Source organism: Helianthus annuus, chromosome 16 (genome assembly GCF_002127325.2).
Source record: "Helianthus annuus cultivar XRQ/B chromosome 16, HanXRQr2.0-SUNRISE, whole genome shotgun sequence".
Taxonomy (NCBI): Eukaryota; Viridiplantae; Streptophyta; class Magnoliopsida; order Asterales; family Asteraceae; genus Helianthus; species Helianthus annuus.
The window spans coordinates 22,519,001-22,545,495 of record NC_035448.2 but is presented as its reverse complement, the minus strand read 5'-3'; the positions used below and the strand labels follow the sequence as shown (position 1 = coordinate 22,545,495).

The 26,495-nt window shown below is 35.9% G+C and overlaps 2 protein-coding genes and 1 non-coding gene across 8 annotated transcripts; 1 reads left to right on the top strand and 2 right to left on the bottom strand.

The window, feature by feature from the left end:
* Positions 1–1,890: 1,890 nt before the first annotated feature.
* Positions 1,891–2,664, top strand: LOC110919075. Its single transcript, XM_022163352.1, has one exon. The coding sequence runs from the start codon at positions 1,891–1,893 to the stop codon at positions 2,662–2,664; it is 774 nt and encodes a 257-aa protein (XP_022019044.1).
* A 1,165-nt stretch (positions 2,665–3,829) lies between these two features.
* On the bottom strand, positions 3,830–3,918 carry LOC118488747. The gene has a single exon (XR_004885282.1). It is a non-coding gene; the product is annotated as a small nucleolar RNA snoR20a (small nucleolar RNA).
* Positions 3,919–14,793: 10,875 nt separating this feature from the next.
* LOC110918715 (protein RRP6-like 3) lies at positions 14,794–26,419 on the bottom strand. 6 transcript variants are annotated; one of them, XM_035986093.1, is made up of 12 exons: positions 26,116–26,419; positions 25,117–25,358; positions 24,926–25,024; positions 22,897–22,980; positions 22,674–22,760; positions 21,960–22,080; positions 21,032–21,225; positions 19,715–19,753; positions 19,091–19,602; positions 17,034–17,532; positions 16,152–16,630; positions 14,794–15,073 (listed from the first exon to the last, which is right to left on the bottom strand). In XM_035986093.1, the coding sequence occupies exons 1-12, from the start codon at positions 26,411–26,413 to the stop codon at positions 15,001–15,003; spliced, it is 2,727 nt and encodes a 908-aa protein (XP_035841986.1). In that variant the 5' UTR covers positions 26,414–26,419; the 3' UTR covers positions 14,794–15,000. The 6 variants fall into 6 exon arrangements, with proteins under 6 accessions (XP_035841986.1, XP_035841987.1, XP_022018687.1 ...); XM_035986094.1 differs by having other exon boundaries at positions 21,032–21,210; XM_022162995.2 differs by having other exon boundaries at positions 19,715–19,759; positions 26,116–26,418.
* Positions 26,420–26,495: the final 76 nt, after the last annotated feature.

Genomic DNA, 26,495 nt, shown 5'->3' with positions numbered 1-26,495 from the left:
CGAGTTAGTTTCATAATGGTAATTTAGAAATGAATGTGTACTAAACATTTAGCTTGTGGACTTATTAGTAAAGGATGATGTTGGGATTATGTTAAAAATTGCTAACCTGAATGTAGTTGACAATTGTAGTATCATGGGAGCATTAATATGTATTGAATGGATTATTTATGTGTATGATGTAGTTAATTGATCATCTATTTGTATGTGTCCTGAAAACATGAGTATGAAATGTATATGGTGTCGCTAATATGGTCTACTATATAAAGATGGACATAAATGTCTAAGTTGAAAATTAGAATGCTTGACCGCTAACCTTCTGAAAAGTCAACGAATATGTGAGTAGCATAGTTAGACTTATGAATATGTTTGTGGGATTATGAAGAATCATGTGGTAACAATACCCACAATGGAATGTCGCAATAAATGCAAATACGTGATCTAACTTACTCTATGATGATATAAAATAAAAAAACACCTTAGGAGGAATGAAAATGGTGAAATATTGTAGTAAGCTCGAGAAGAGCACCTTCCGCACCAAAAGCGAGAATGGTAGATCTAGCATGGCTTGTAAGTTGAAAAGTGGTAGCAATCAATTCATATGATTAATAAAAGCATGAAATGCAGATTTTTTTAAAGGAAATGTATGAATAAAGCATAGGATTATGTTTGTTCGCAAATGAAGTCATTTTATGAACCACAAGAGAAATTGCACCCAAGGATGCAGTGGCCAAGACTAATGAGAAAATTGATCTCGTGCGAGCCCGATTAAAAGCGGCACAAGACTGACAAAAAGCCTATGCGGATCGAAGAAGACGCCCCATTGAGTTTCAAGTAGGGGACCGCGTGTTATTGAAAGTCTCTCCATGGAAGGGTATAATCCGATTTCGCAAACGAGGAAAGTTAGGTCCTCGGTACATTGGACCTTTCAAAATTTTGGCCAAGGTCAGAAGGGTAGCTTACCGGTTGGAGTTACCACCGACATTAGATGGAATTCATAACACATTCCATGTGTCACAACTACGGAAGTGTCTCACAGATAAAACGGCTTACGTGCCACTCGATGATATTGAACTGGATGAGAGGATGAATTATGTTGAAAGATCAATAGCTATCAAGGATTCCAAAATTACGCATCTTCGTAATAAGGTCATTCGACAAGGCGTAGTCCAATGGCAATACCGAATGGGGTCGGATTTGACATGGGAAACGGAAGATGAAATGCGGGAGCACTACCCGGCACTATTTGATATGTATCTAGGTTTCGGGGACGAAACCTCCTTTAAGGGGGGTAGACTTGTAACACCCCAAAATGTGTACATGTTAGTATCTTAGTTTGCGTTAATACCGTAACATGTACAAATGACACTATATTGCGAATCGTGGCCAATAGCTAACATGTTAATAAATCCTAGCGTTTAATATGGAGCTCGTTGGTTGATACTAACTAGAAGCTTCGAGAGAGGATAATTGAAACTAGCTATTGAAACTAGAATTAGAAGAGAAACTCGGGTTTCAGTAAATCAATTTAGATTCATGAAAGGGAGGTCAACCACAGAAGTGATACATATTCTAAGAAGGTTGATGGAAAAATATAGAGCGAAGAAGCAAGATTTACATATGGTGTTTATCGACCTTGAAAATCCATATGGCATTGTCCCACATCAACTGATTTGGGATACTTTGGAAGGTCGAGGGCTATCTGGGAAGTATATAGACATAATTAAGGATACATACGATAGAACGGAGACTAGTGTCCGCGCCCCTATAGGGGATACAAACTCCTTTCCGGTGGAGGTAGGACTCCATCAAGGGTCTACGTTGAGCCCTTTTCTTTTTGCGGTTGTCTTGGATGAGTTGTCAAAGTTGATCTAGGAGACAGTTCAGTGGTGCATGCTTTTTGCAGACGATATTGTGTTGATTGCAGAGTCTAAAAAGCGCATGAACGAGAGGGTAGAGGAGTGGCGAGTAGCTTTAGAGAGCAATGGCCTAAGAATTAGTCGATCTAAGACTGAGTATCTACACTGTGATTTCAGTGGTCTAGCCGATGATGATAACACCCAACTCACCATTGAGGATCAATTGGTCCCGCAAGCAACTAAATTTAAGTATCTGGGGTCGTTTGTACAAAGAGATGGTGATACAGATAGTGATGTAACCCATCGCATACAGGCTGGCTGGTGTAGATGGAGGGCAGCCAGAGGGGTATTGTGCGATAGGAGGTTCCCAACTAAATTAAAGGGGAAATTTTACAGGGTAGCAATTAGGCCCACTATGTTATATGGAACAGACTGTTGGGCTATCAAGAAGACACAAGCGTGCAAAATGGAGGTGGCAGAGATGAGGATGCTGAGGTGGATGTGTGGAAACACGAGGTTAGATCGAATAAGAAATGTAGTTTTTAGGGAAAGATTAGGAGTGGCTAGTATATCAGATAAGATTAAGGAGGGGAGATTGAGATGGTTTGGGCATATGAAGCGGAGGGAAACAACGGCACCAGTTAGAGTAGTGGAAAATCTCACTGTGGAGGGGAGGAGAGGAAGAGGTAGACCCAAACTGACCTGGGATGAGCAAATTAGGCATGATTTATTAGAGTTGCACCTTTCTGAGGACATGGCCCAAGATAGGACTTTGTGGAGGCGTAGAATTAGGGTTAAAGACTTTTAGAGGATATTGCAGTAGGGTCTTAGGTATATTTAGGGACGTAGATTTTTCTTATCTTTTAAGTGACTTTACAGGTGATTGCATTCTTATGTTTATACCCATATGATGTTGTATGCTATCATACATGTTTTACATTATATTGTGTCACTCTCTGATCACTTTCTTGGTATGTTGGTATGTTGTGTGTTGGTATACTCTCTGATTTCTTATTTATATATTTTTTTGACTTGGTGCGTTGGTATGTTGATGGTTTTTGGAGTCGGGGGTCTCCCTGGAAGCAGCCTCTCTATCCTTAGGGATGGAGGCAAGGTCTGTCTACATCCCACCCTCCCCAGACCCTATAAGTAGCTTTGCTATTTGTGGAATATACTGGGTATGGTTGTTGTTGTTGGTTGATACTAACTAACATAGTTAAAATACCTATGCATATGTTTTCTAGCAAAAGATAAGAGGTATTGATAAAATTAAATATTAATTAAACATGAGGGGCTGAATATGGCATATGGGAAAGTTAGAATATAAGAAAGACAAAATGCAGAATTTTATGTATGTGTGTGTCTGTGCGTGGATTAGAGAGAGAAAGAAGGAAGAACAAGTTCTTCATAACCTAAAATCTGCAATTCTAACAAATTGAAGGGTGAAATCCATGCCAATCTTATGCATGAGCCTTAATAAGTAATCATCTATGCTTGTTTAACATAAGGTAAGTCGAATTTCATGATTTGGTGATTTTTGTAGAAAGTGGGTTGCAATCAATCCATGAGTTCATGGGAAATTAGTATGGTTGTGAGTTAGAATCACCCCATAGAACAAGAATTATGCTTGAATTTGTTCATCTTGATGATTAAAAGTAGGGGTGGCAAAATGGGTGGGTTGGGCAGGTTTTGGTAATGGGTTAGGATGGGTATGGGTTAGGATGAGTTTAGGTTAGGATGAGTTTATTAAGATATGGGTTAGGATGTGTTTAGGTCATGATGGGTTTTTGTCAAGATATATTTGGGCATGATAGGCTAAAAATATAAATAAATAAAAAAATCAAAAAAATAAAAAAAAATAAAAAAAATAAAAAAAATAAAAAAATTTAAAAAATTTAAAAAAAGTAGAAAAAATAATAAAAAACACTAATATATTAAAAAGATTAAGCTTTGCAAAAATCCAAATCAGAATAGCCTCAGACCGCCCTAGTTCTTCATTTTCAATAACTTTACAAGTTTAAAAGCTTTTTAGTCAACCATTTTATAAACTGTCATCATTGGCCAATAAATCTTCAAACTAAAAAAATCAATGAAAATCTAACCTGCATGATAATACTTCAAATGAGTTAAACAAAGTCAAAAACTTGCCCCCTTTTTAAATAGGGTGATACTATACACACCCCCCTTATTTACTAATTACACCCCCCCTATAAAAACATCACATCCATCAATCCATCCATCAATCCTTTGCTTTTTGTTTTTAGTCTTTTTTGTCTCTTTGTTGTCTTTTTATTATATTTTAGTGTCTTTTTATTATTATTATTATTATTATTATTATTATTATTATTATTATTTACTATTAGTAATAAATTATTATTATTATTATTATTATTATTATTATTATTATTATTATTATAACCTATAAATAAACAACTATATTTGGCTTTGATAGGTTGTACCAGTGGCGGACCCAGAAATTTTTTCATGGGGGTGCGGAATATTTTTTAAAATTTTAGGCCCCGAGGTATATAAAAAAATTCGGTTCATATCGGGTTGGGTTGGGTCGGGTCATGTAATCAAGCTAAAATTTATATAATCAACAAAAACACGTCAAACGTCGTTACAAACATATTTAGAAAGTCACCCTATTGGTTATACCTTTTGAAATATATTCAAAACATCATTTCATTAAATCTAAACCAAATTCAATATATAATTATTGAAACAGAATAAAATCTACCCGATTACTTTGTAGGTGGCACGTTTCTCAAAGTATATTTAGAAACTGCAAATCATTTTTCACCACGGATCATGATTGGAAAATCTTCAATATAATGTGGAATGCACTCGTTGAATCTCAAACGTGGACATCATTCCTCCAAAATTACAAGCAACTTCAATCAATGTTAATCCATCATCAAGGTATGTATTATTACTATAATTCTGTTAGTATTATTGTTACCATCGTTATCATCATTATTATCTTTGCAGATGTTTTGGATTACTTGAATAGTACTTGGTTAAACAAGTATAAAGAAATGTTTGTGTCCGTATGGACTAAAGAATGCTTACATTTCGGAAATCATACAACTAACAGAGCTGAAAGTCAACATGCCAAGCTAAAAAAATTCTTGAATTCAGCAAATTGTACCTTAGATAAGATTGTTCGTCACATTGATGAAGTAATGAACTCGCAATATACAATTGTTAAAGATAGCTTCGAAAAAAGTAGAACTGTTCTAATGCATAAACACAACCCACCAATGTTGAAGCTATTACATGGCTCTGTTTCTCATGAAGCACTTGATATAATAATAGCAGAGCGTCATTTAAAGCGTTCACATTGTCGTTGTCAAGTTCGTAAGTGTTATGGATTACCATGTGCTTGTGAAATCTCAAAGTATAAGAAAGCAGGTCAGTGTATTAAACTAAGATTCGGTCGATGTGCTTGGTAATATTTAAAAGCTGACAACTTATGTTTTAATGCAGGTCAATCTATTCCTTTAGATTCGGTCGATGAATTTTGGAGGAAACTCGAGTTACCAGTATATTGTGAGGATATTACTAATTCCAAACATCTTCCATGCGTATGTTACACGCATACATAACGTGTTAGGTGATGGAAATTGTGGGTTTCGGGCGACAACTTCTGCTCTCGGGTACGGTGAAGATGAATGGTTATTTATCCGGAGATCACTGATGGAAGAGCTACTCAAGTTTAGAAATAAGTACACTAAGGCTTTCTTAGGCTCATTCAAAGATGTGTTCACGTCCTTGGCTTGGTCAGGATCGGGGTTTGCACCTGAAAAACACTGGATGATTATGCCAGAGGCAGGATTCTTGATTGCGAACAAGTTTAATGTGATCGTTCATTTTTTATCTCAAGAAAAAAGAAACAGTTCTACTTGTTTTTCGCTTTGGAGAGGCCCTCACGAGTTCCCAGAAAAAAAAATAATTACAATTGCACACGTGAATGGTAACCATTTTATAATGGTAGAATTGCAAGGAGAGTATCCAATTGCCAGCACAAACAACCTATGGAAATTAATGAGAGAAAATGATGCAGCTGGCTGGGAGAATATATTTGAATCACGTCAAAATATGTATAAGTCTTGGATAGCACAACCTGCTACATTTGGGGGGAGTATAGATTAAACCTCGGTATGTAAATTATTAACTGATAATAATTTTGTAAAAAAGTACTTATTTTTATATAGCTTTTGTTACAGCTATAAATATAATTTGATAAATTATAACAATAAAAACTAATAATAAATACTATATCATTACTACTACTAATAATAAATATAATAATAATAATAATAATAATAATAATAACTAATTAAATAATAAACAAATACTAAATAACTAATAATTAAATAAATGAATAAAAAAAAGACAACAAAAAGACAAAACAGGCTAAAAACAAAAACCAAATGATTGATGGATGTGATGTTTTTGATGGGGGGGGGGGTGTAATTAGTAAATAGGGGGGTGGGAATAGAATGAGCCTTTAAATAACCGCTACACTTTCCCCCGTCAAAACCCTCACACACAAACACACAGTCAAAACCACAATGGCATCCACCACCGACAGATCTGAAGCCACCATCACCACCACCGCTAATGATGGCACCGCCATATCTCCACCTAAATCAAAAGTAGCTCTAATCACCGGTCAAGACGGTTTATACCTCACTGAACTCATGTTAAACAAAGGCTACGAAGTTCATGGTCTGATCCGACGGTCCTCAAACTTCAACACGCAACGGATCAACCACATCGACACGATCTCGCCTAATGAGATCTATAACCTAGCGGCGCAATCGCACGTCACATTTTGTTTGAGATTGCGGATTATACTGCTGATGTCATGGCTACTGTGCGTTACGATTATTAGAAGCGTTACGGGCGCATATTACGGTTACTGGAAGAACTCTTGTGAAGTATTACCATCATGATTCGTGAAAGTTGGAGGTTTTAGAGAATGAATTTTGAGTGAACATTCATAAATGCTAACCGCCAATGTAGATGTGAGGAATGAGAGAATGACTGGATGACCGATGGAACCATTCTGACCACTTACCCATCCTAACTCACACATTTTAAATTGATATCTAAAAGCCCATCCTGACCCATCCATTATTATTTCCTGGCCCACTATGGCTTGTCTCATTTTTTAAAATTACCCAAAATAACCCATTTGGGTTTTGTTTGCTTGCTTTCCAGACCTAATTAAAAGTGAAAATTCACTTGTAGTAAGAATATGATGAAGTATGATGATCATGTAGTTGCAAATAGGATTAATGTTGATGTATGAACTTGTATATAATGAAGTATTGTTAGATAAATTGATGTGGGGTGAAGATTATGTGAAATTGATTGATTATAATCATCCATGTTATGAAATAGGAAGAATGTGCATAGACTACTTGTACATTATGCTTTGATCTAGGTATGCACACCAAGTGTTTGATGAAATGCTTAGAATATAAATTTTTATGTGATTTCAATGATCCTATATGATTGTGATGCTAAACGGTCAATGTCGAGAATGTGAGAAATTAATAATGTATTATGTTAAGGAAAGTATGAGATGAGAACATGAGATTAAAGCATGTTAATTGTGAAATTTAGGTGTGAAAGAAGAAGGCCCGAGTAACAAGAAAGCACAAGGCGTTCAAGATTGAGGTACGTTACTTGTACGATTAAAGTTTACTTGTAGTAATGTTTATTGATATATATTGTGGTATTCGTAATACATTAAAGAATGATCATGTAATAGACCCATTACGAACGAGTCAACGAACTAGAATGAAATGTTTAATATGGTCATACAGTTGATCCGGTACGAACGGGTCAACAGACTAGAATGAAATGTTTAAATGGTCATATAGTTGATCCGGTACGAACGGGTCAATGGACTAGAATGAAATGTTTAATATGATCATACAATTGATCCGGTACTTGTACGATTAAAGTCTTATTTGTAGAAATGCTTAATATCATATTTTGTAATAATTGTCATGCGTGTAAAATCTACGCTTTAAAGGGATTGCTAGCTCGAAGTGAACACACACTCTCTACTTTGCTCTCAATGCGTTTCTGTAGTTAGTTTACGCAAACAGGTTAAAAAATTTTGGTTATTATGTAATTAAAGTTTAGTTATTAAATCATCTCAAGACTTGTGTTTTACAGTTTTGTAAAGTGATGGAAGGTTCGTAACTAGTGATTAAATGGATTGTCACACCCCAACTGATGGCGGAATCATCGGGGCATGGTACTGAGCGAAACAGATTGTCCAGAACTTTCCATAACAACTATCATCACTATTTAGTTTAAACAACACGTCCCATACCGTGTCCCAAATAATAAAACAAATTATTACAGATAACAACCAGTAAAATATTTTGTTCCGACAACTCATATTTAAATGAATAATATTGTTCAAATTGCTCCTAAAGACCCGGTAAGATCTACAGACAACTATGCTCTAGACGCTTGTTCCTAACAGACAACTATTTGTTGGGGGCTCTAGAGCTTTATTCTAGCCTCGCTTTCCTAGCAAGCAAACATCTTAAACATCTGTCACATACGTTAAAATAAAGTCAATACATATAATGTAAAGGTGAGCATACAAGTTTGATAATAGCATAATAGAGTTAGAATAGTTTACGCATAACCAGCACGTACACAGAGGAAAACGAAGCATGTTAATTATCGACATGGATCTATCGATACTAGTGACTGCAGGTTGACTGTCCGAGATAGTTCGCAATACATGATTACCACCGTAATCCATGCAAGTAATTGTCCTTAACAACCCCCGTGTGAACGGGTGCTGAGTCCAAACTATAGTACTACGTCATTAAGGCAGGTAGACAGCATTCCACGTGTAAACATAACAACATGCATTCATTTAGTCACGTAATACATGCGGATTGGTTAGCGTTCAAATAATTGAGTAGTGTGTTTGATTGTGATTTTGATAAGTAACGTATGTAACACCCAAAAGTGCTAAAGCAAAAAGGGTTCGAGTATACTCACAGCGATTGATTGATGGATTGAAGGGAGCGCTTGAGAGTAGGGTTAGCCTGAATAGTTCGATAGCATAACGATGAGTAACACGTAAAATGAAAACAAGTGATGATGGGTATAACAGCCTGGTCGATCGAACAGCAGGTTCGATCGGACGGGTCGTTCGTTCGGCTAGACAGTCCGTTCAGACAGTCTGTTCGATCGGCCGGTAGGCTCGATCGGCTAGACTGTTTGAGTGGATTGTTTCTTCCTTTGAGTAAGATGTGTTTGTGTATGATGGTTTGACCTTTTGAAGTTTTCGTTGTAGTATTTGAGAACACTGAAGTGTCCTTACCTTTCAGGTCGATCGATCGAACGGCCTGTTCGATCGGCCGGCTTAACCGATCGGTTAGGAACTTCAAAAGTGGGTCCTCAGTGGGATGTCACCTGATCGATCAGCATGTTCGATCGGGTGGCACTCCAATACGCTAAACGAGTTGAAAATCGATTAAGGGCTGAAGCATAGTATCTCATGATCCGAAGAGTAATGTTGACAAACAGCCGTTCGATCGAACAGTACCTCGTTCAATACCATACTTCATGAAATTTGTCAAAGTGTGGGGCCATATGCTAGCCGATCGGCTGACGTGGTCGATCGGCTGACATGTCCGGTCGGTTGGGCTGTTCGTTCGAACAGCCTAACCGTTCGGTCAGCATCCTGACCTGGTCGGCCTGTTCGTCTAACACTTTGGCTGTTCTGATTATTTGACGTTATATCGAGGTATTTTGACAACGAGTTGAACCATGGAGCTTTCGTTCTTACTTGTTTCCTCTGCTCGGACAGGAATCGCCCAAATCCGGCCGGTGAACGGTTCAGAACGGTAGTTTAACGTTTAACCCGAAGTCGGTGAACCTCGTAGATAAAATCCGAATCTTGAACCACACAACCATTAGAATGATTCATGAGTTGGCTCAAGCTCCGTTTCTACCGGTTTGAAGACATTGCGTGTAAAAGAGTTGAAAGAAAGTTGGAAATCATTCTTTCAATCCTTCACAACATGTAAATGCTTTGATCTTGTGATAGATCTTAGTTTGTTTATGTGGAAATCGGTTAGATCCAAGTGATTCTTGGTGGAATGAGACCAAAACATGATGTTCTTGAAGAACACCATGATGACATCATCCTAGAATGCTTAGATCTTGATGATTTTACGGTTAGAAATCAAGATTTGAAAGATAGAAAGGTGTAGGAGTGTGTAATGACCAAGAAAGTACAAGATTTAGGATGAAAACTTACCGGAATCGGAAGAAATCTGAGAAAAGAAGGGGAGCACGAGCTGGTCGGTCAGAGAGTTTCCAAAAGTGGAAAGAATGACAATGACAGCCCTATTTATAGGCTTCCCAATGAGGAAAGGGTTGGCCGATCGGCCAGGCATCCCGATCGGACAGCCTGCTCGATCGGACAGTCCGTCCGATCGGCTGGGCTGTTCGATCGGCTGACAGCCTGATCGATCCACATCCTGGTTCGAGTGTTCGGTGCGACGATTTCTGACATTTCGATTTCGATTGAAGATGATACGAATACGATAGAATTTCCTATTCAAATTACTTTCAGTCCCAATCACTATATCTAACATACAATCATCTATATTTCACACTATCCTTACGTTACCATTCGTCATAATTCGATTTCGATTGCATTCGATTTGAATTTCGAGTTTCGATTCGATTGGTTCGATTGATCACCTCAATACATAAAGTAAACATGCACAAGTAACACATAAGACACACACACACACGTATAACAACAACCAAAGTTCGCGTAATTCGAGATTCGAGTTCGATTGATGATTCGATTAGCTTGATTATCGATTGATTAACTTTATCGCATTGTTACTTCCTACTATTCACAGGCGTAAGTCGGTTTGTGTCGATTAAACATTCGGTTACTTAGATTAACAACACTTACTCCACATAATACAAATAAAACATAAAATAGGCTATTTACAGTCAAAGAAGTCAAGGTTGACTTGGACTTTGACTTTGACTTTGACATTCGAAAACACGGGGTGTTACATGGATATCTTGTAACTGGGTAAGGTTATTGTAAAAAAATGTTAAAAGTGTGAGAAATGTGAGAAATAGTGTGGAGATGACATGTGTCCTAAATCTAAATTAATTCAAAAGGGTAAACAAGTAATTTTATCATTAATTCAATTAATTAAAAACTTTCCATAACCGCCACCTTAATTATAGGAACTTGATTTTTTTTAAATATCTCTATAAACACCATTCAGCAAGTATATAAAACCATTCAGCAAGTATATAACACCATTCACTAAGTATGTTACACCATTCAACAAGTATATAACACCATTCAGCAAGTATATAACACCATTCAGTAAGTATATAACACCATTCAGCAATTATATAACACCATTCAGTAAGTATATAACACCATTCAGTAAGTATATAACACTATTCAGCACATATATAACACCATTCAATAAAGTATATAACAACATACAATAAAGTATACAACACCATTCAACACATATATAACATCATTCAATAAAGTATATAACACCATTCAGCACATATATAACACCATTCAATAATCATTACATCTCTGTATCATCTTCTCCACTTCCGGCACCACCACTGCCGCTCCGCCGCCGCTGTCGTGTAGAGAGAGATCATCTGGTCGTGCGATGTAGAGAGAGAGATCGCACGACCACCACCACTGCCACTTCCGGCACCACCACTGTCGCACCACCACTGCCGCTCCGGCACCACCACTGCCGTTGCCGCTCCATTGCAATGTAGAGAGAGATCGAAATTGTAGAGAGAGAGATCATCTAGTCGTGCGATGTAGAGAGAGAGAGATCGAAATTGTAGGGATTTTGATTTACAGTTTCCTATTTTGAATTGATATAAAGACTTTATTACCCCTATAATTTTCAATTCAGTCCAAAAAAATAAAACAAATTTTACAATTTGGTCCCTATTAATCTCAACCATTAGATCAAAGATCTAATGGTGTAGTTTCTTTCTTATCTTTCTCACACTTTTGGTCTTTTTTACAGGAACATTTATCTCTTGTAACTTTTATTTAAATTTTCAAGTAATGTAGAAAAGATTAAATTTGGTCGTAAATTTCGTTGTTTAATATTTTCTTTTGACCACGTGAAAGAATGGGCATTACACTGGTGGTGATAGGGTGGCCGGACGGAAGGAGGACTCGATTAGTTGGTTAGAGGCCGATGGTGGCGAATCAGGGGGGGGGGGGTGTAGTGATGTTAATTAGGGTTGAGGCACAGATGACGATGGTTGTGGTGATGTTGATGGAAGGTCTCGGTGGTGAGAGAGTTCTCTGATGGGGTTTGCGATAAGGGTAGGAGAAGGTGAAAGCTTACAATGGTGGTGGGTGGTTTCGAAGGCATCTAGATGTCCGGGGTGTGCGAATGAAGGGGGATTGGTGTTGGTTATTTGATGTTGAGATGGAGGTGGGTTATTGAAGGTGAACAATGGTGGTGGCGATGGTTGCAGAGTCGGTCAGAGATGGTGGTCGTGGGGGTTGCGCTTGAGATGGAGGTAAGCAACGATAGTGACGTTTATGGGATCTGATGGTGAGTATGGTGTGCACTGTGGTTCTGGTGAATGGAGAAGATCTGCAATGGTGGTGGTGGTGTGGTGGTTGGGCAATGTTAATTGCATCAGGTGATGGTTGTTGAGGAGAATTAGGGTTTAGGTTGGTGAAGATATGTGATGGTGATGATGGGCATTTGTGATGGTGATAATTTGTTATTATTTCGTATTTATTTCAAGGGTAATATTTTCATTTCGCATTAATTTTACATAATTATACCAATGATGTTAGTGGTGTGGACTAAAGTTGAAACAAACCCTGAAACTATCGGATTGTGAGTGTTATAAATAAACTATTGGACTAAAAGTGTAGTTTACTCTAATTCTGTATTTTAGTTTTATTTTTTAGTGAATAAAATAAGTGGTCCCTAAAGATTAAAATAGGAATGTGACTAGGTTATAGGGGTTATAGTGAAATTTTGAAAAGGGTAAATTAGTCATATCACCCTCGGTGTGGCTCATTTAACGCTAACACTAACCCGGTTAGATTTTTAGACTATGGATGAAATTAAACATGGTAGTTGGGGACTATATCCGTAAATTTTAAACCTTACGACCGAAATCCATAATTTGCGCCAAACCACGCGAACAATCCATAAACTTTACTCTTAAATCAAACTTAGTTTGAGCAAGGTTACGCATAGGGCTACAACCGAACCGAACAAATACGAACTAGACCTTGTTCGTGTACGTTTATTAAGAAATATACGTGTTCACGAACTGTTTATGAACACTTACCTAACGAGATTTTATTTTCGAGTTCGTTTGTCAAGGAAATGCGTGTGGTCGTTTGTTAATTTTAGACAACGAACAAAAACGAACGTTGATAAACACAAATGGAAACAAACGAACACAAACAAGCGTTCATGAGCAGAATATATAATACGCTGACACTTATTAAATATTTTATTTGTCGGAATTTTGAAGTATTTAAATAAAATATAAAAACTAAAAATACAAATGAACTATCGAACATAAACGAACATAAATGAACGAACGCAACCTTTGTTCATGTTTGTTTACTAAACGAACGAGCACAAATGGACTTCCCACCGAACAGTTCACGAACTGTTCGCTGAACATTTGGTTCGTTTGCAACCCTAATTACGCATTTCCATCGGGTTGAATCAAAGAGGGGCCATGTCAACCCCTCATTAGAATAAAGAAACACATCTCATTATGAATTTATGATTACATGCATCTCTCCCTATAGTTCACATTGTACCCAATGATCGGTCCTTGTCTGGTCAAAGAGTATTTTTAAAACATGTCAACGAAAAACATTACATATAATCAAGTCCTGTTGAACAGGTTTAAGAGGTATTGTGAATTTGGTTGCAACCAGCATTCACTACAGTCGTAGTTCAAAAATATTCTCATAATTTGATTAGCTTACGCATGAATGTAAACGCATAACAAATATCAATAAGTATGGTCATATCAAATATACCATATCTAACATAACTAGGTGAGAAGCAAGACATAACTACAGAACTCAATGTATATAAAAAAGATAATAATGTTAATATCGGTTTGACTCCCTGAGGTTTACCCATTTTAACCACTTAACTACGAATTCTTGTTTTTTTTTTCTCAAATTACAGCCTTCGGTTTACGAATGTTAACTATTTGACTCCTTGTGGCTAACTCTGTCTGAATTGAACGTTGATTGGTGAGGGTAGAATTGTCCATTCATTTTTAATGTGTTTAAAAAATTAAAAGTATTGGTGGATCATTTGCGTATGATCACTATGGGGAGTCTTATACTGATTCGCTTGGCTTTGTGTCAAGCAGTGTTGTAAAGGTGGCTTCACAAATTGATGTTCATATTTAATAATTGATGTTGACGCGTGCATGATTGAGGTACAGTAACATTATTTTTTCAAAGCTTTCATTCAAAATGTAACGCGACATTCCTAAACTAGATATTATTCAGCGTGGCTAATTGTTTTAGCATGCATGTTAGGTTAAATAGGTATTTAAGGCTACCTTACACTTGAAGTCCGGCATCCTAGATGACTTGTTATGAACTTGGTTATGATTTGTTAAGAATGACTTGATGTACTAGATAAGTATGTTTTCTGCTTAATAAGATGGCTTTTTATCAGTTTAAAAACTATGTTTTAATGCTTGAATCTAACTGTAAGGTCTCCTAGGTTTGGGGCCTTACTTGTGGTAGGAATGGGAACACCACCGCCCTCTATCGGTACCACCCATAAACCACTAGGTACCTTGCCAAGCTTCGAAATGACACCCTCTCCTTACAAGTAGGTTATTTTGGAAACTCTTATACGCTTAATATTCAAATACAGATAATCAGAAAATACAAAGATAATGAAGTGTTGGACAATCATCCTCAAAAACCAACAGAGTGTTTTCAAAGGGAAATCTAGGTTTTAAAATAACAAAAGCCAAACACAGACAAGACTACAACATTTGCTGCTACTGCTTCTTCTACACAACCGGATGTTGTTTTCCTTTAATCCTTAGTAGCAACAGGAGCTTTATTTGCAGGATTGTATACACTGAAGTCCCCAAACTCTCTTCTACCGCTACAAAAAATCGGTCCAATCAATTCCTTTGCTTAGCCATATGCGTTCAAATACAGTTAAAATCAGACCGGTTGTTAAAATCTGACAAGTTATTATTCCTTTTTTTTTTGGTAAAGATGAGAACATGCCAAAAGAACGTGGGAAAATCATGAAACGACCTTTGACCAAACAACTTAACAAAAATAAACATCGTTTGCGTCTGGGGAACGCCATAGTTGTTAATAGCGAATAGCGACAAGGGACCTATATGCTACATAGCGATACACTAGAAAAACAATTTTGAAAATTTTTATATGTATATTAGTTCAAAATACCTTGGTATATATATGCTATTTTACATGTATATTTAACAAAAACCTATAAATCCAGCTATTTTATAGCTATATTTAATTGCTATTTACATCAAAACAAACAAACAAACTATCGCTATCATCGCTATTTGTCGCTATGACCCATACATAGCGCGCTATAGAGGTCGCTATAGCCGCTATTAACAACTATGGGGGACGCAAACACGGAAATAAATGCAAGTTTTGCGTCTGAGACTCAAAGTTTGCGTTTGAGACTCACACCTTGCGTCTGAGATTGTGTCTTGGGTTTCCGCGCCTACATTTTTTTCTTTTCCACCACGATTTTTAAATGAGCATTACTTTTTCATACGATAATAATTTTTTTATAAAAAAATACACCAAATTAAAGATAACAAAATTCTCTTTAATTTGGTGTAAACTTTTTTAAAAAATATTAACGTACGAAAAAGTATTGCTCATTTAAAAATCGAGGTGGAAAAGTAAAAAAAAGCCTAAGAACGATGGCATGTGTCAACTTCTTATTCGCTAGGATTAATGAGGCTACCATAGACGCGAAGCATGTTCATTTTCGTAATTTTGACCGGTCAAACGTCCATTTCCATGATTTTCAAAAAGAACGCAAGTGTCAAACCGTTATCTTCTAAAGCTTTTAGTGTTGTACAAATTATTTTCAGTTGTGTGCAAATCGCTTTCCAATTAGTTTGTCCTACCAAGAGAACTTTAAACAAAGTCAATGATCATAGTCAAAGATGCAGAAGGCAACACACCTGTGAGTCACATCCCACCCCGCAGGCAAAAACCGAGGATTAATACTTTCAACAAAAACTTGCCTCCATCTTTGACAAAATTCTTGAATCCCAACTTCCCCATGGTTCTTCAGTAAATAATCAACAACTTGTTTCCCATGTGGGCCATGCCCTAATAACGATAACTTTGAACTACATGTGGCAAACACCGCCCCATCAGAACTCGAATGAACCTGCCCGTTTGGTTCAACTTCAGATGGATCCGTAATATCCAGATTTGAACCGTTTTCGGGCTCGTGAACTTCATTTTTGTATGAATCCACATTATCTTCTCCCTTGATGTCGTTGTCTGAAACAATGTTGTTTGAAGAAGTGTTGTTAAGAGATATGCCCCTTTTTTTCCGTAATCGTCTTTTTTCGTGAGGACTCATTCCTACTAGTAAAGCCTTTTCTAAATCTTCCTCTGATATTTCTCTTCCTCCATAGTATTTCTTGACAACCTGCAAATTAAATAAAAATAAGGCCGTCCCAATTAGTTGTAATTATGATGTATATAATCCCCAAAAATCCGTTCATCAAAAAATGAGGCTGCTACAAATAATTAAATTATATATGCGATCACAATCAATACAGAAATTATTTATTATTTATATAAAATATAGAAGAGTAAAATGCCATTTTTGACCCCTAAGGTTTGGCCATTTTGAGACTTTCGTCCAAAGGTTTGTTTTTCGCATCTGGATCCAAAAGGTTTGAAGTTAACGGGCCGGATGAAAATGGCAAGATTTCAAACCTTTTGGATCCAGATGCGAAGAAACAAACCTTTGGACGAAAGTCGCAAAACAGGCCAAACCTCAGGGGACGAAAATGGCATTTTACTCAATAAGATATTTGAATCCATACCTGTTTCAACTCCTCACGGCGCTGAGGTGGCATGCGTGGGCCATGCCTAATAAGAGCCATTGCAGCCGTTCTCAACTCTAAAGGAGACACACCACAATCACCAAGTTTCATGACAGATGTCGAAGATCCGGAAACATCTTGTTGCTCGTTAGAATTAACCACTTTATGTACAAATAACGGTATCCCGAATTCTAAAGCTACTTTCTTTTTGTACCTTTCGGCAGATGAATGTGCTTTTTCATGGCAATCGACACAAACTAAAACAATGTCATGAGACCGGTGGCTTTTTAAATGTTCGGGAAAGTGTATTCTATAGCATGATGGGATTATACGGTACCGTAAATAGTGATTTCCTTCACCACACCCTACACATATATTTTTTTTACTTTGAATATAAAAATCATTTCCTTCATCTTCTGGACGACCTTTGGGTTCAAAAAGAAGCATTATGGCTGGTGGGTCTTCGTCAACAATTTTCGCTAGGTCCCGCTGCACATACCTGTAATATGATTCACAAGGGTAAAACCGGAAAAAATGTAACACGCTTTGGTTTGATTACTGGTATGGGTAACCAACCATTTTTGTTATAAGCAAAGTACACGAATGGTCACTGTGGTTTACCAAAATATTGGACTTGGTCCCTAGTTTTCCAAAATTACACAGATGGTCCCTGTGGTTTGCACTTTGTAACACATCTAGTCCACAACTAACAATCTAAAAGATTCAGCAGGTCTAAGTTAGGAACTAAATGCGTTACAAAATGCAAACCATAGGGACCATCCATGTGACTTTTGGCAAAAGTCCTAACTAAATGCTTTACAAAGTGTAAACCAGCGGGACCATCCGTGTACTTTTGGAAAGCTAGGGACCAAATCTAATTTTTACTCTTGTTATTTACTATTGAAAAGGTAACTAACTCGGTCAAAATGATGGCTTGGTAGTTAAACTGGCGTTGACTTTGACAAGTCAGCTTTAAATATTACTCTCAATGAAAAGTTTCAGAATGTGTGTGTGAGCCTTTCTGTAAGCGTACGTAACATGTACTATTGAAATCTAAAAGCGGATAAAAAAGAGTAAGCTTTTTATAGCAAAACGAAAAACTAGCGTTCGCAACATGGGCAGGTTACACAGGTCGGGACTCGGGTGACCGGTTAAAACAGGTAATGTTTACCCAAAACACATTCTGTTCAGAAATAAAGTTCAAAAGATCGCATGTCACTTAGGATAACAAAAAAAATTATTTCAGTAATAATCTTTTCTAAACAAAAAGTATGAAGTTTATGTATTAGAAAACATACTCCCCACGTCCCAAACTATTTCCTAAAAGCTAGCAAGTTATATCAATAAAGTCAAAATCGGAAAATTAGTAAACTATAACTATTGATTTTTTCAAAGTGAACTAATAATTTGAGACAGAATAAAATAAGAAAATGGAAAATGATTTTGAGACAGGGGGAGTATTAGCCTATTAGGCAGAGTTAACCCAAAATATACATTTTCTTTAAGGCCTTTTATAAAATATTTGTTCATTTAACTTTAACTGAACACGAACAAAATATAATTGAACGCATTTTTTATTCATGTTCGTTCATTAAGAAAATGGGTATGTTCGTGTTCGTTACCTAAACGAACAGATCATGAACGTAAACGAACATAAACAAACTTAAATAAACATAAACGAACGCAAATGAACACAAATGACCAAACATAAACGGACATAAAGTAGCTTTTATGGGAATAATTGATTAATTATGGAAGGTTCAATAGGAAAGCCCATTTTTGTTACTAGAATGCACAAGTACTAATTAGTTATATTTATATAAGTAGTTATACGTATGACTACTTCGGTATTTATAAAAATTTAAACGAATGTAAATAAACGAACTTAAACGAACACATGTGTTCATGTTCGTTCGTTAGTTAAATGAAAAAAAAAATGTTTATGTTCGTTTGTTTATTAAATAAACGAACATAACGAACTTCCCGCTGAACAATTGAACAAGTTCACGAACTGTTCATGACCGTTTGATTCATTAACAGGCCTATTTATTACTAACCATTCTAGCTTCCTTCGATCGCAGTAACACAACAATCTTCCATCATTAGCATATATCCTGCAGTTATGATACACCGGAGATTTGCAAGAGAACTTCTGAACAAACAGCTCTCGAGAAGCCTTGCGAGCAACTTGTTTTGATAACTTGTATCCACTCGCCTTTGTAACTAATCTCTTTGAAGATTTAATGTTGGTTTTAGAAAGTAAACCATAGTTGTAAAGTGAAAAAGGACAAGAACCGTTTGGACCAATGTGCTTTTTGAGAATTAGTTGAAATAAATCGTCGAGATTGTTTGTCTCGTTTTGGAGGAGGTAAGGGAAGTCATCCAAATGACTCGAGACAACAGAGGATGGAAACCGAGGGGTAGAATTGGAATTTAGAAAATCTGTGTCTATATCAGCTTGTGATAATGTGGTGCAGATATCAGTTGGAGATAGTGGAACTGTTTCAGCTAGAGATACAATAGCATTATCAGATAGTACGTATTTAAGGCTCTCATCATGCATACGGGCCTGAAATGACACATAAAATAGTCAATCGTATGACCCGGACCCGTTTAGATTTGTTAACCAACCCACCACCAACCACCCGAAAATCCATCTATCTACAGAGTAAGTTGTTTACCATCAAATCCCTCCAACAGCATAGACGTCTAACAAGATCCTGAAACTTCATGAAAATAAAACATAGCACAATAATAATTCTCAGATTCTATATAACATACGGTTCGGTTATTAGCCTTAACCGTAACCGTAACCGAAGTTATTGGTTAATCTATTTTATTAACCATTCGGTTTTCGATTAATTGGTTCGGTTTATTCGGTTAATTTGTTGGTTTTCGGTTCGGTTCATTTCGGTTAATAACCAAACCAAAATGGAGATATAAAATATAGGAAATGGAGATATAAAAGCTAAATATATTTAAAAATATGAATGGTTCGGTTCGGTTAATTTCACCGAGGGCACAAAAAATAACTGATAACCGATCTTCAGTTAATTCGGTTTTTGGTTAATCGATTTTCGGTTAATTAGGTTTTCGGTTAATTTTGGTTCAGTTTTTTCGGTCTTCGATTTCGGTTAAACGTTCGGATTTTGCTCACCCCTAACAAAATCGAAAATTTCATAAACTAGGGTTTAATTAAGCTAATATGAGTTGCTTCAGATTTTATATAGAAGTGTAAACTCATAATGAATACGCATTAACAGTTTAATACCACTGAATGTCACATTCAACAACAGACATCTTCCTATACTAATAAACGAAAATCTTTTTGTACACGTGTCACTCACTGGTGCCTCCTCCCTTTTAATAATAGTATTACATATTAATTTTATACACAAAATATAATATAATATTAATTAATATAGTTAGAGATAAACGTCTAAATTCAAATTTAAATAATAATTATCTATAACAAATATAAATGTATCAAATAATATAAAAAGTATAATATTATTTAATATAGTTAGAGATCAAACGTATAATTTTAAATTTAATTAATAGTAAATTACTTTTTGAGTCCCTATGTTTTAGTGGTTTTAACCACTTGAATGCAAAATCAAAAAGTTTAACACTTTGAGTCTCTAACCGCTCATTCACACCCTCTGTAAAAAAATTAAAAAACTTTTGTAAGGTTGAGTTCTCTAAGTTCTCACAACTTGTAGAAGTTTTCATTTTACCCTAACCATATATATTTGTTAAGATAAAATACATTATTTGGATATAAACTATAATTACTAATAAAGTATCAAATCACATGTACAAGTAACGAAAATATAAATGTTCTTTATTTTTACTAATTTATCTAAATAAGTCATTTCATTAATAAGGATTATATACAAGTTTATAATTTACATTTTTCGTCACTCAACCCGTGTAATACACGGGGTTGTAAGCTAGTTTAACAGCGAAGAAAAAACAGATGGAATTAAGAATAATACCTGGCTGTTGTTTGCAGAACTCCCATGATCATTTAAGTGGCGAGAAATCATAGAAGCAGCAGCAGATTGCCCTGGGGAAGCTTCTAGATCTTTGGTGAAGAGTTGCAGACACAAGGCATTCGAACGCCGGATGGCCTCAGAAACAAAATGCAAATCGTCATCGAGAGTGGCTGAATTTTCTGATGCACTATTATCTTTAGAACTACATTAGAAAAACGGTTGTAAAATACAAGATACATTCTTATAAGGTTGTACTATGTGGTTTTTTTTCAATCTGCAATGTTAGAAGATGAAGCAAACTATTATGCATTAGTTGGATGATAAAATTGACTTTATTAGTTTATTATCTTCTTCAATGTAACATCTCAATCAAGCAAAAGCATCCATCATGATATTTACTAGATAAAGAATGAACAAAAGCCTTAATACTTCAAACCTATGCAGTTAACGCTGGTCAAAGACCGATATTTGAGATATAGGTTATCGCGGTGGGATATTGGTAATTTTAATATCAAGCAGAATTTATATATATAGCAATTTAACACTAGCATTTCAGTATACTCTCCTACCATTAACAAATTAACCTTTTGCAACTTGCAAAGCACCAACAATTAAAATTAAGACTTAAAACACTCATAGCAGGAATAAAAAGAAAGACGAATGGTAGAACTAAGAAGAAAGGTACTCATATTGGGAAAATCCTGGGTGGTATAGCGGGAAAATATCGGTTATATCGGTCAAATATCGCCAATAATATCGGTACCGATATTCTGACCGATAACCGATATATCACCGATATTAACTGCATAACTTCAAACTACGGCAAACCAAAAATGAAAATTTTATGCAAACGTGTATTATGTATGCCGATAAATATTTGTTAAGGATTGCATTAATTATAGATACTACGTTGAGAGACAAATCTTACCGTTTTTCTGGTTTTTTAGCTCAGAAACGAGACAGTCTGCAATATAAAGCAAATAGTGTGCATCCATCCGAGCATACTCAACCATATCTATTGGTAGCGGACGTTGTCGCCAATCTTCACGCTAAAATTTCATATTTGCAGCAAAAAAGGAATGAAGCATACATGATTCATAAAAAACTTATGGTCATCACGCTAGTGAAAGATATGATCCTGGACCCTTGGTTTTAAAATGCGCGCATAACGCGTGATGCGCTGATGAGCGCACATCGCCACAGCTGATGTGTTGCGTTTACGTGATGTGAGGATATTGCGCCAATTTCGCATATGCACTCCGATGCACGAAACACTGTCTGTTATATTTATTTTTCCAGATTTCAATAATTAATATCTTAGTATGCTTGATTTGGACCATTATGTTTCCTAAACACTTTTTGTGGTTCTAGAAACATTTAAATATGCTTGATTTGAACCAAAAGCACAACTATTATCTTCTTATTACGTCAGTTGTTTTGAGTTTAAGTATGTTTTTATAAGTTTTTACGTATAAATGATTTTTTAGTATATTTTATTTTTATAAAGAGCGCATCGCATACGTGATGCGCTCATCAGATTTTTGGATCAAACACATCGGATCGCATCACGCAATTTAAAACCAAGGATATAATAATATAAATAGACGTCTTAAAGAAAGACTTAACTGACGACATATTGTACCTGGTAAAGCTTGTTAGTGGTGACACCACAATACGTTTCAAGTAAGTAGGCTAATGATCTCTGTGGTTTTGATAAAACATCACAAGCCTGCAAGATATTTGAATAAATTGCATGAAAAATTAATAGACAAACTAAAAACACTCTCTTTTGAGACACGTGAAAGTTTCTAAAAGAGGTAGAAGATAGCCAGAGCAAGATTGTAGACACTAATACGAAACCACACCTTTGCAGTGTCGAATAAGTTTACAACATATATATGAAAATCCCTTTGTAGCCATATAACATCATTATCAGCACCATGGAACACCTAGACAAGCCAACCATTGGATGTTACGGCACAGAACATGAAATTAAAGAACATGCAGAAAGAAAGAAGTAAAAAACTGTGTTTACTATTTAAACTCAAATTGATTATTTCTTACTTCCAAAACTGTCAAGCTAAACAACGTGACAAATAATACAAGCTGAAATATTAAGGGAATACAAAGATAATTTTTAAGAAAATAACAACAGAAGTAAAAAGTTCCATATGCATTTAAATTCATTATACACTGCAATCTCAAAAACTGGAAAAGCTACCAGCTTTGCACAATCTATTGTCACAAGTAAGAACAAAAAAACTAGGGGGTCAGCAAACGAACCGAAATGAATATGGTTATGAATAACCGACGGTTATGAATATGGTTAAAGGTGTCCCATAACCGAACGTTAATCGAAACGAACCGAAATGAATTAAAACATGCTTTTAAAATATACATGTTCAAGGAATCAAACTCTATATACATAAAAAAACATATATGAAAGCTTTTTATGTTATATAATTAGTTTTAAAATGTTTAAAAAATAACTATTGTAAAAAATTTGACTCATTTCCTATACATACATTTACCAAATGGGGGAATAGTACATTTACCAAATGGGGGAATAGTGCCAGGCAACTGCTTGGCACTCCCCCATTGGACCAACCAGTTTACTATATTATATCCATTTTAAATTACGTTTTTGCTCCTGTTTAAAATTATCGTTTTGCCCCCAGCTCAAAATAAAATTACGCTTTTGTCCCCATCTCAAAATTACAATTTTGCCCTTAATTCAAAATTACGATTTTGCATGGCACTCCCCTATTGGACCAACCAGTTTATTATTTTATATCCATTTTAAAATTACGTTTTTGCCCCTCTTTAAAATTATGGGTATGCCCCCAGCTCAAAATAAAATTACGCTTTTGTCCCCAGCTAAAAATTACGCTTTTTCCCTCGATTCAAAATAAAATTGTGGTTTTGCCTTCAGCTCAGAATTACCTTTTCGCCCCCAGTTCAAAATAAAATTTTGTTTTTGCCCCCAGCTAAAAATTACGATTTTGCCCTCTGTTAAAAAATGTGATTTTTCCCCGTTTAAAAAATTATGATTTCGCACTCAGTTTAAAATTACGTTTTTTCCGCAGTTCAAAATAAAATTATGCTTTTGCCCCCAACTCAAAATTACAATTTTGACCTCGGTTCAAAATAAAATTGTGATTTTGCCTCCAGCTTAAAATTACGATTGTGTCCTTAGTTCAAATTCATATTACGCTGCTACCCAAGTTCAAAATTACGAATTTGCCCCTGTGAAAATTTACAATTTTACCCCTGGTTCTAATTTACAGTACTACCATCACTTTAGCTTTTGGCAAATTACGATTTTACCCCAGTAAAAAAATACAACTTTCCCTCAGTTAAAAATTACAATATTGCCATTGTTTTACTTTTTTTTAATCAAAACTATAAAAGTGTTTTGTTTTAATTGGTTGACTCGATTTAATTGTTTTTCGTGTCAATGAGCTGCCTAACACTCGCTCATTATTCGGCCATCGCCCCGCAACGCGGGCGGGGTATTAACTAGTTTTATACATGTGTATGTTGATTGTTTCCTTTTTGTATTTATAAAAAGCGATTGTAACCGAGACAATAATTGTCTAATATGTTCATTTAGTTTAAATTTTAGTTCAAACTTAGATCAGTTAATTAACCGAAACCGAACCATAACTGAGTCTCATAACCGATTAACTGAACCGAAGTTCAGTTATGGTTATGGTCAAAAAAAAAATTCCATAACCGAAGCTAGCGGTTACAGATAAGGTTAAAGGTAATAACCGAACCGAACTGCCATTTGCACACCCCTAAAAAACTACTAATATATAGCCAAGTAGCCAACCTCGTTAAATGATCCAACACTCAGCAAAGTAAATATTGAGGCACAAACCTATGAAGTACCTTGCAGATATTGGGATTGGCAAATACAGGGCCAAGAAGTCCCATAATATCATGAACAGCAATGGTGTCCACCAAATAATCTTCATCTCTAGTAGAAATCTAAAATTAAGAAAACAAAACACTGAACATCAAAACAACTTCTCAATGAAAATGTCAATACTGACACTTCTTAATAAACAATTATATCCCACCTGAATAAGAGCTGTAAACCCTAAGAATGACCGTAAGCTATGCTGTTCAGTATCCACAGCAAACACTCTTTCTTCACTTAAAACTTCCACAAGTTCTTTTAACTTTAATTCATCATCAACCCAAACATACTTATCACTCATCTTCATATCCATACTTCCATTAGAAAACTCAATATCTAGCTGTAATTTCTCCAACAGAGCCTTGATCTCTGATTCATACGGATGCAAATCCGAAGAATTTTCTGCAGGTAATAAAAAATCAACATTCAATAGATACATCACAACACATTTCCATAAACAAATTGACATGCCAAAACGAGTACCGGCTATCTACTGTTTTAGTTTCTAGCGAAATTAAGCCACTAGTAATCATCATCAAAAAACAATATGAATATCAGATTCAAACATAACATCCACCACTCCACCAAATCCAGCTAGGGTTGATACTGATAGTTACATTCCTAAAACTCAACTTCTAGCTGTGGTTTATCCTACAGAGCCTTGATCTCTGATTCATACGGATGAAAATCTTAAGAGCTTTTTTGCAGGTAATTAAACAACAGCATTCAATAGATATATCATCATCAACACATTTCCAAAGGTTATATACCAACTAATTAACCATAATCAACACAAAAACCGATTAACCGAAACCGAACAAATATAAATCTCTAATAACCGAAAAATGTCGGTTTCAGTTTCGGTTTTGGTGAAAGCTCATAACCAAATGAACCAAAACCAAAACCGAACGGTCATAAAACTCTGTCGGTTTAGGTTTCGGTGAAAGCTCATAACCGAACCGTGCTCACTCCTAAATTCTCCCATAACCAAACTGATATGCCAAAACGAGTACGGATTAGCGATTGTTTTAACTTCTAACAAAACTAACGCACTAAATACAATACGAATATCAAATTCAAACATAACATCCACCAGATCCAGCTAGGGTTTATAAACATACAACATTCGTAAAACAAAATTACTTGATGAACACGTTACCGTCGAGCTTGAGGTGCTTGAACGGAGCATACGAATTGTTCGCTAACACACGCTTGAAATTATGCTGCGGTTTTGCTTCCGATTTCAAGTAACAAGAAGTTGAGTTCTGTTTTCGCTTTCGATGTTTTCGAAACTTGTTCGCAAGTAAAATTGAAGCCACAGCAAGAAAAGTGACTGTGAATGCGATTTTAAGCTTGTGTTTATTCTCCATTTGTAACCCTAGCGAGTTCAGAATAAGCTCGAGGTTGATGACAATGGCGGCCTGGTGGTATGAAGAGATTGGAATTCGGAAGAACATTGTAAAGTGGCGGTCAGTCGGTTACACAAGTTAATGGGCTCAAATTTTGGGCCGGTTTATTGGGTTCTTGATGGTTTGGCCC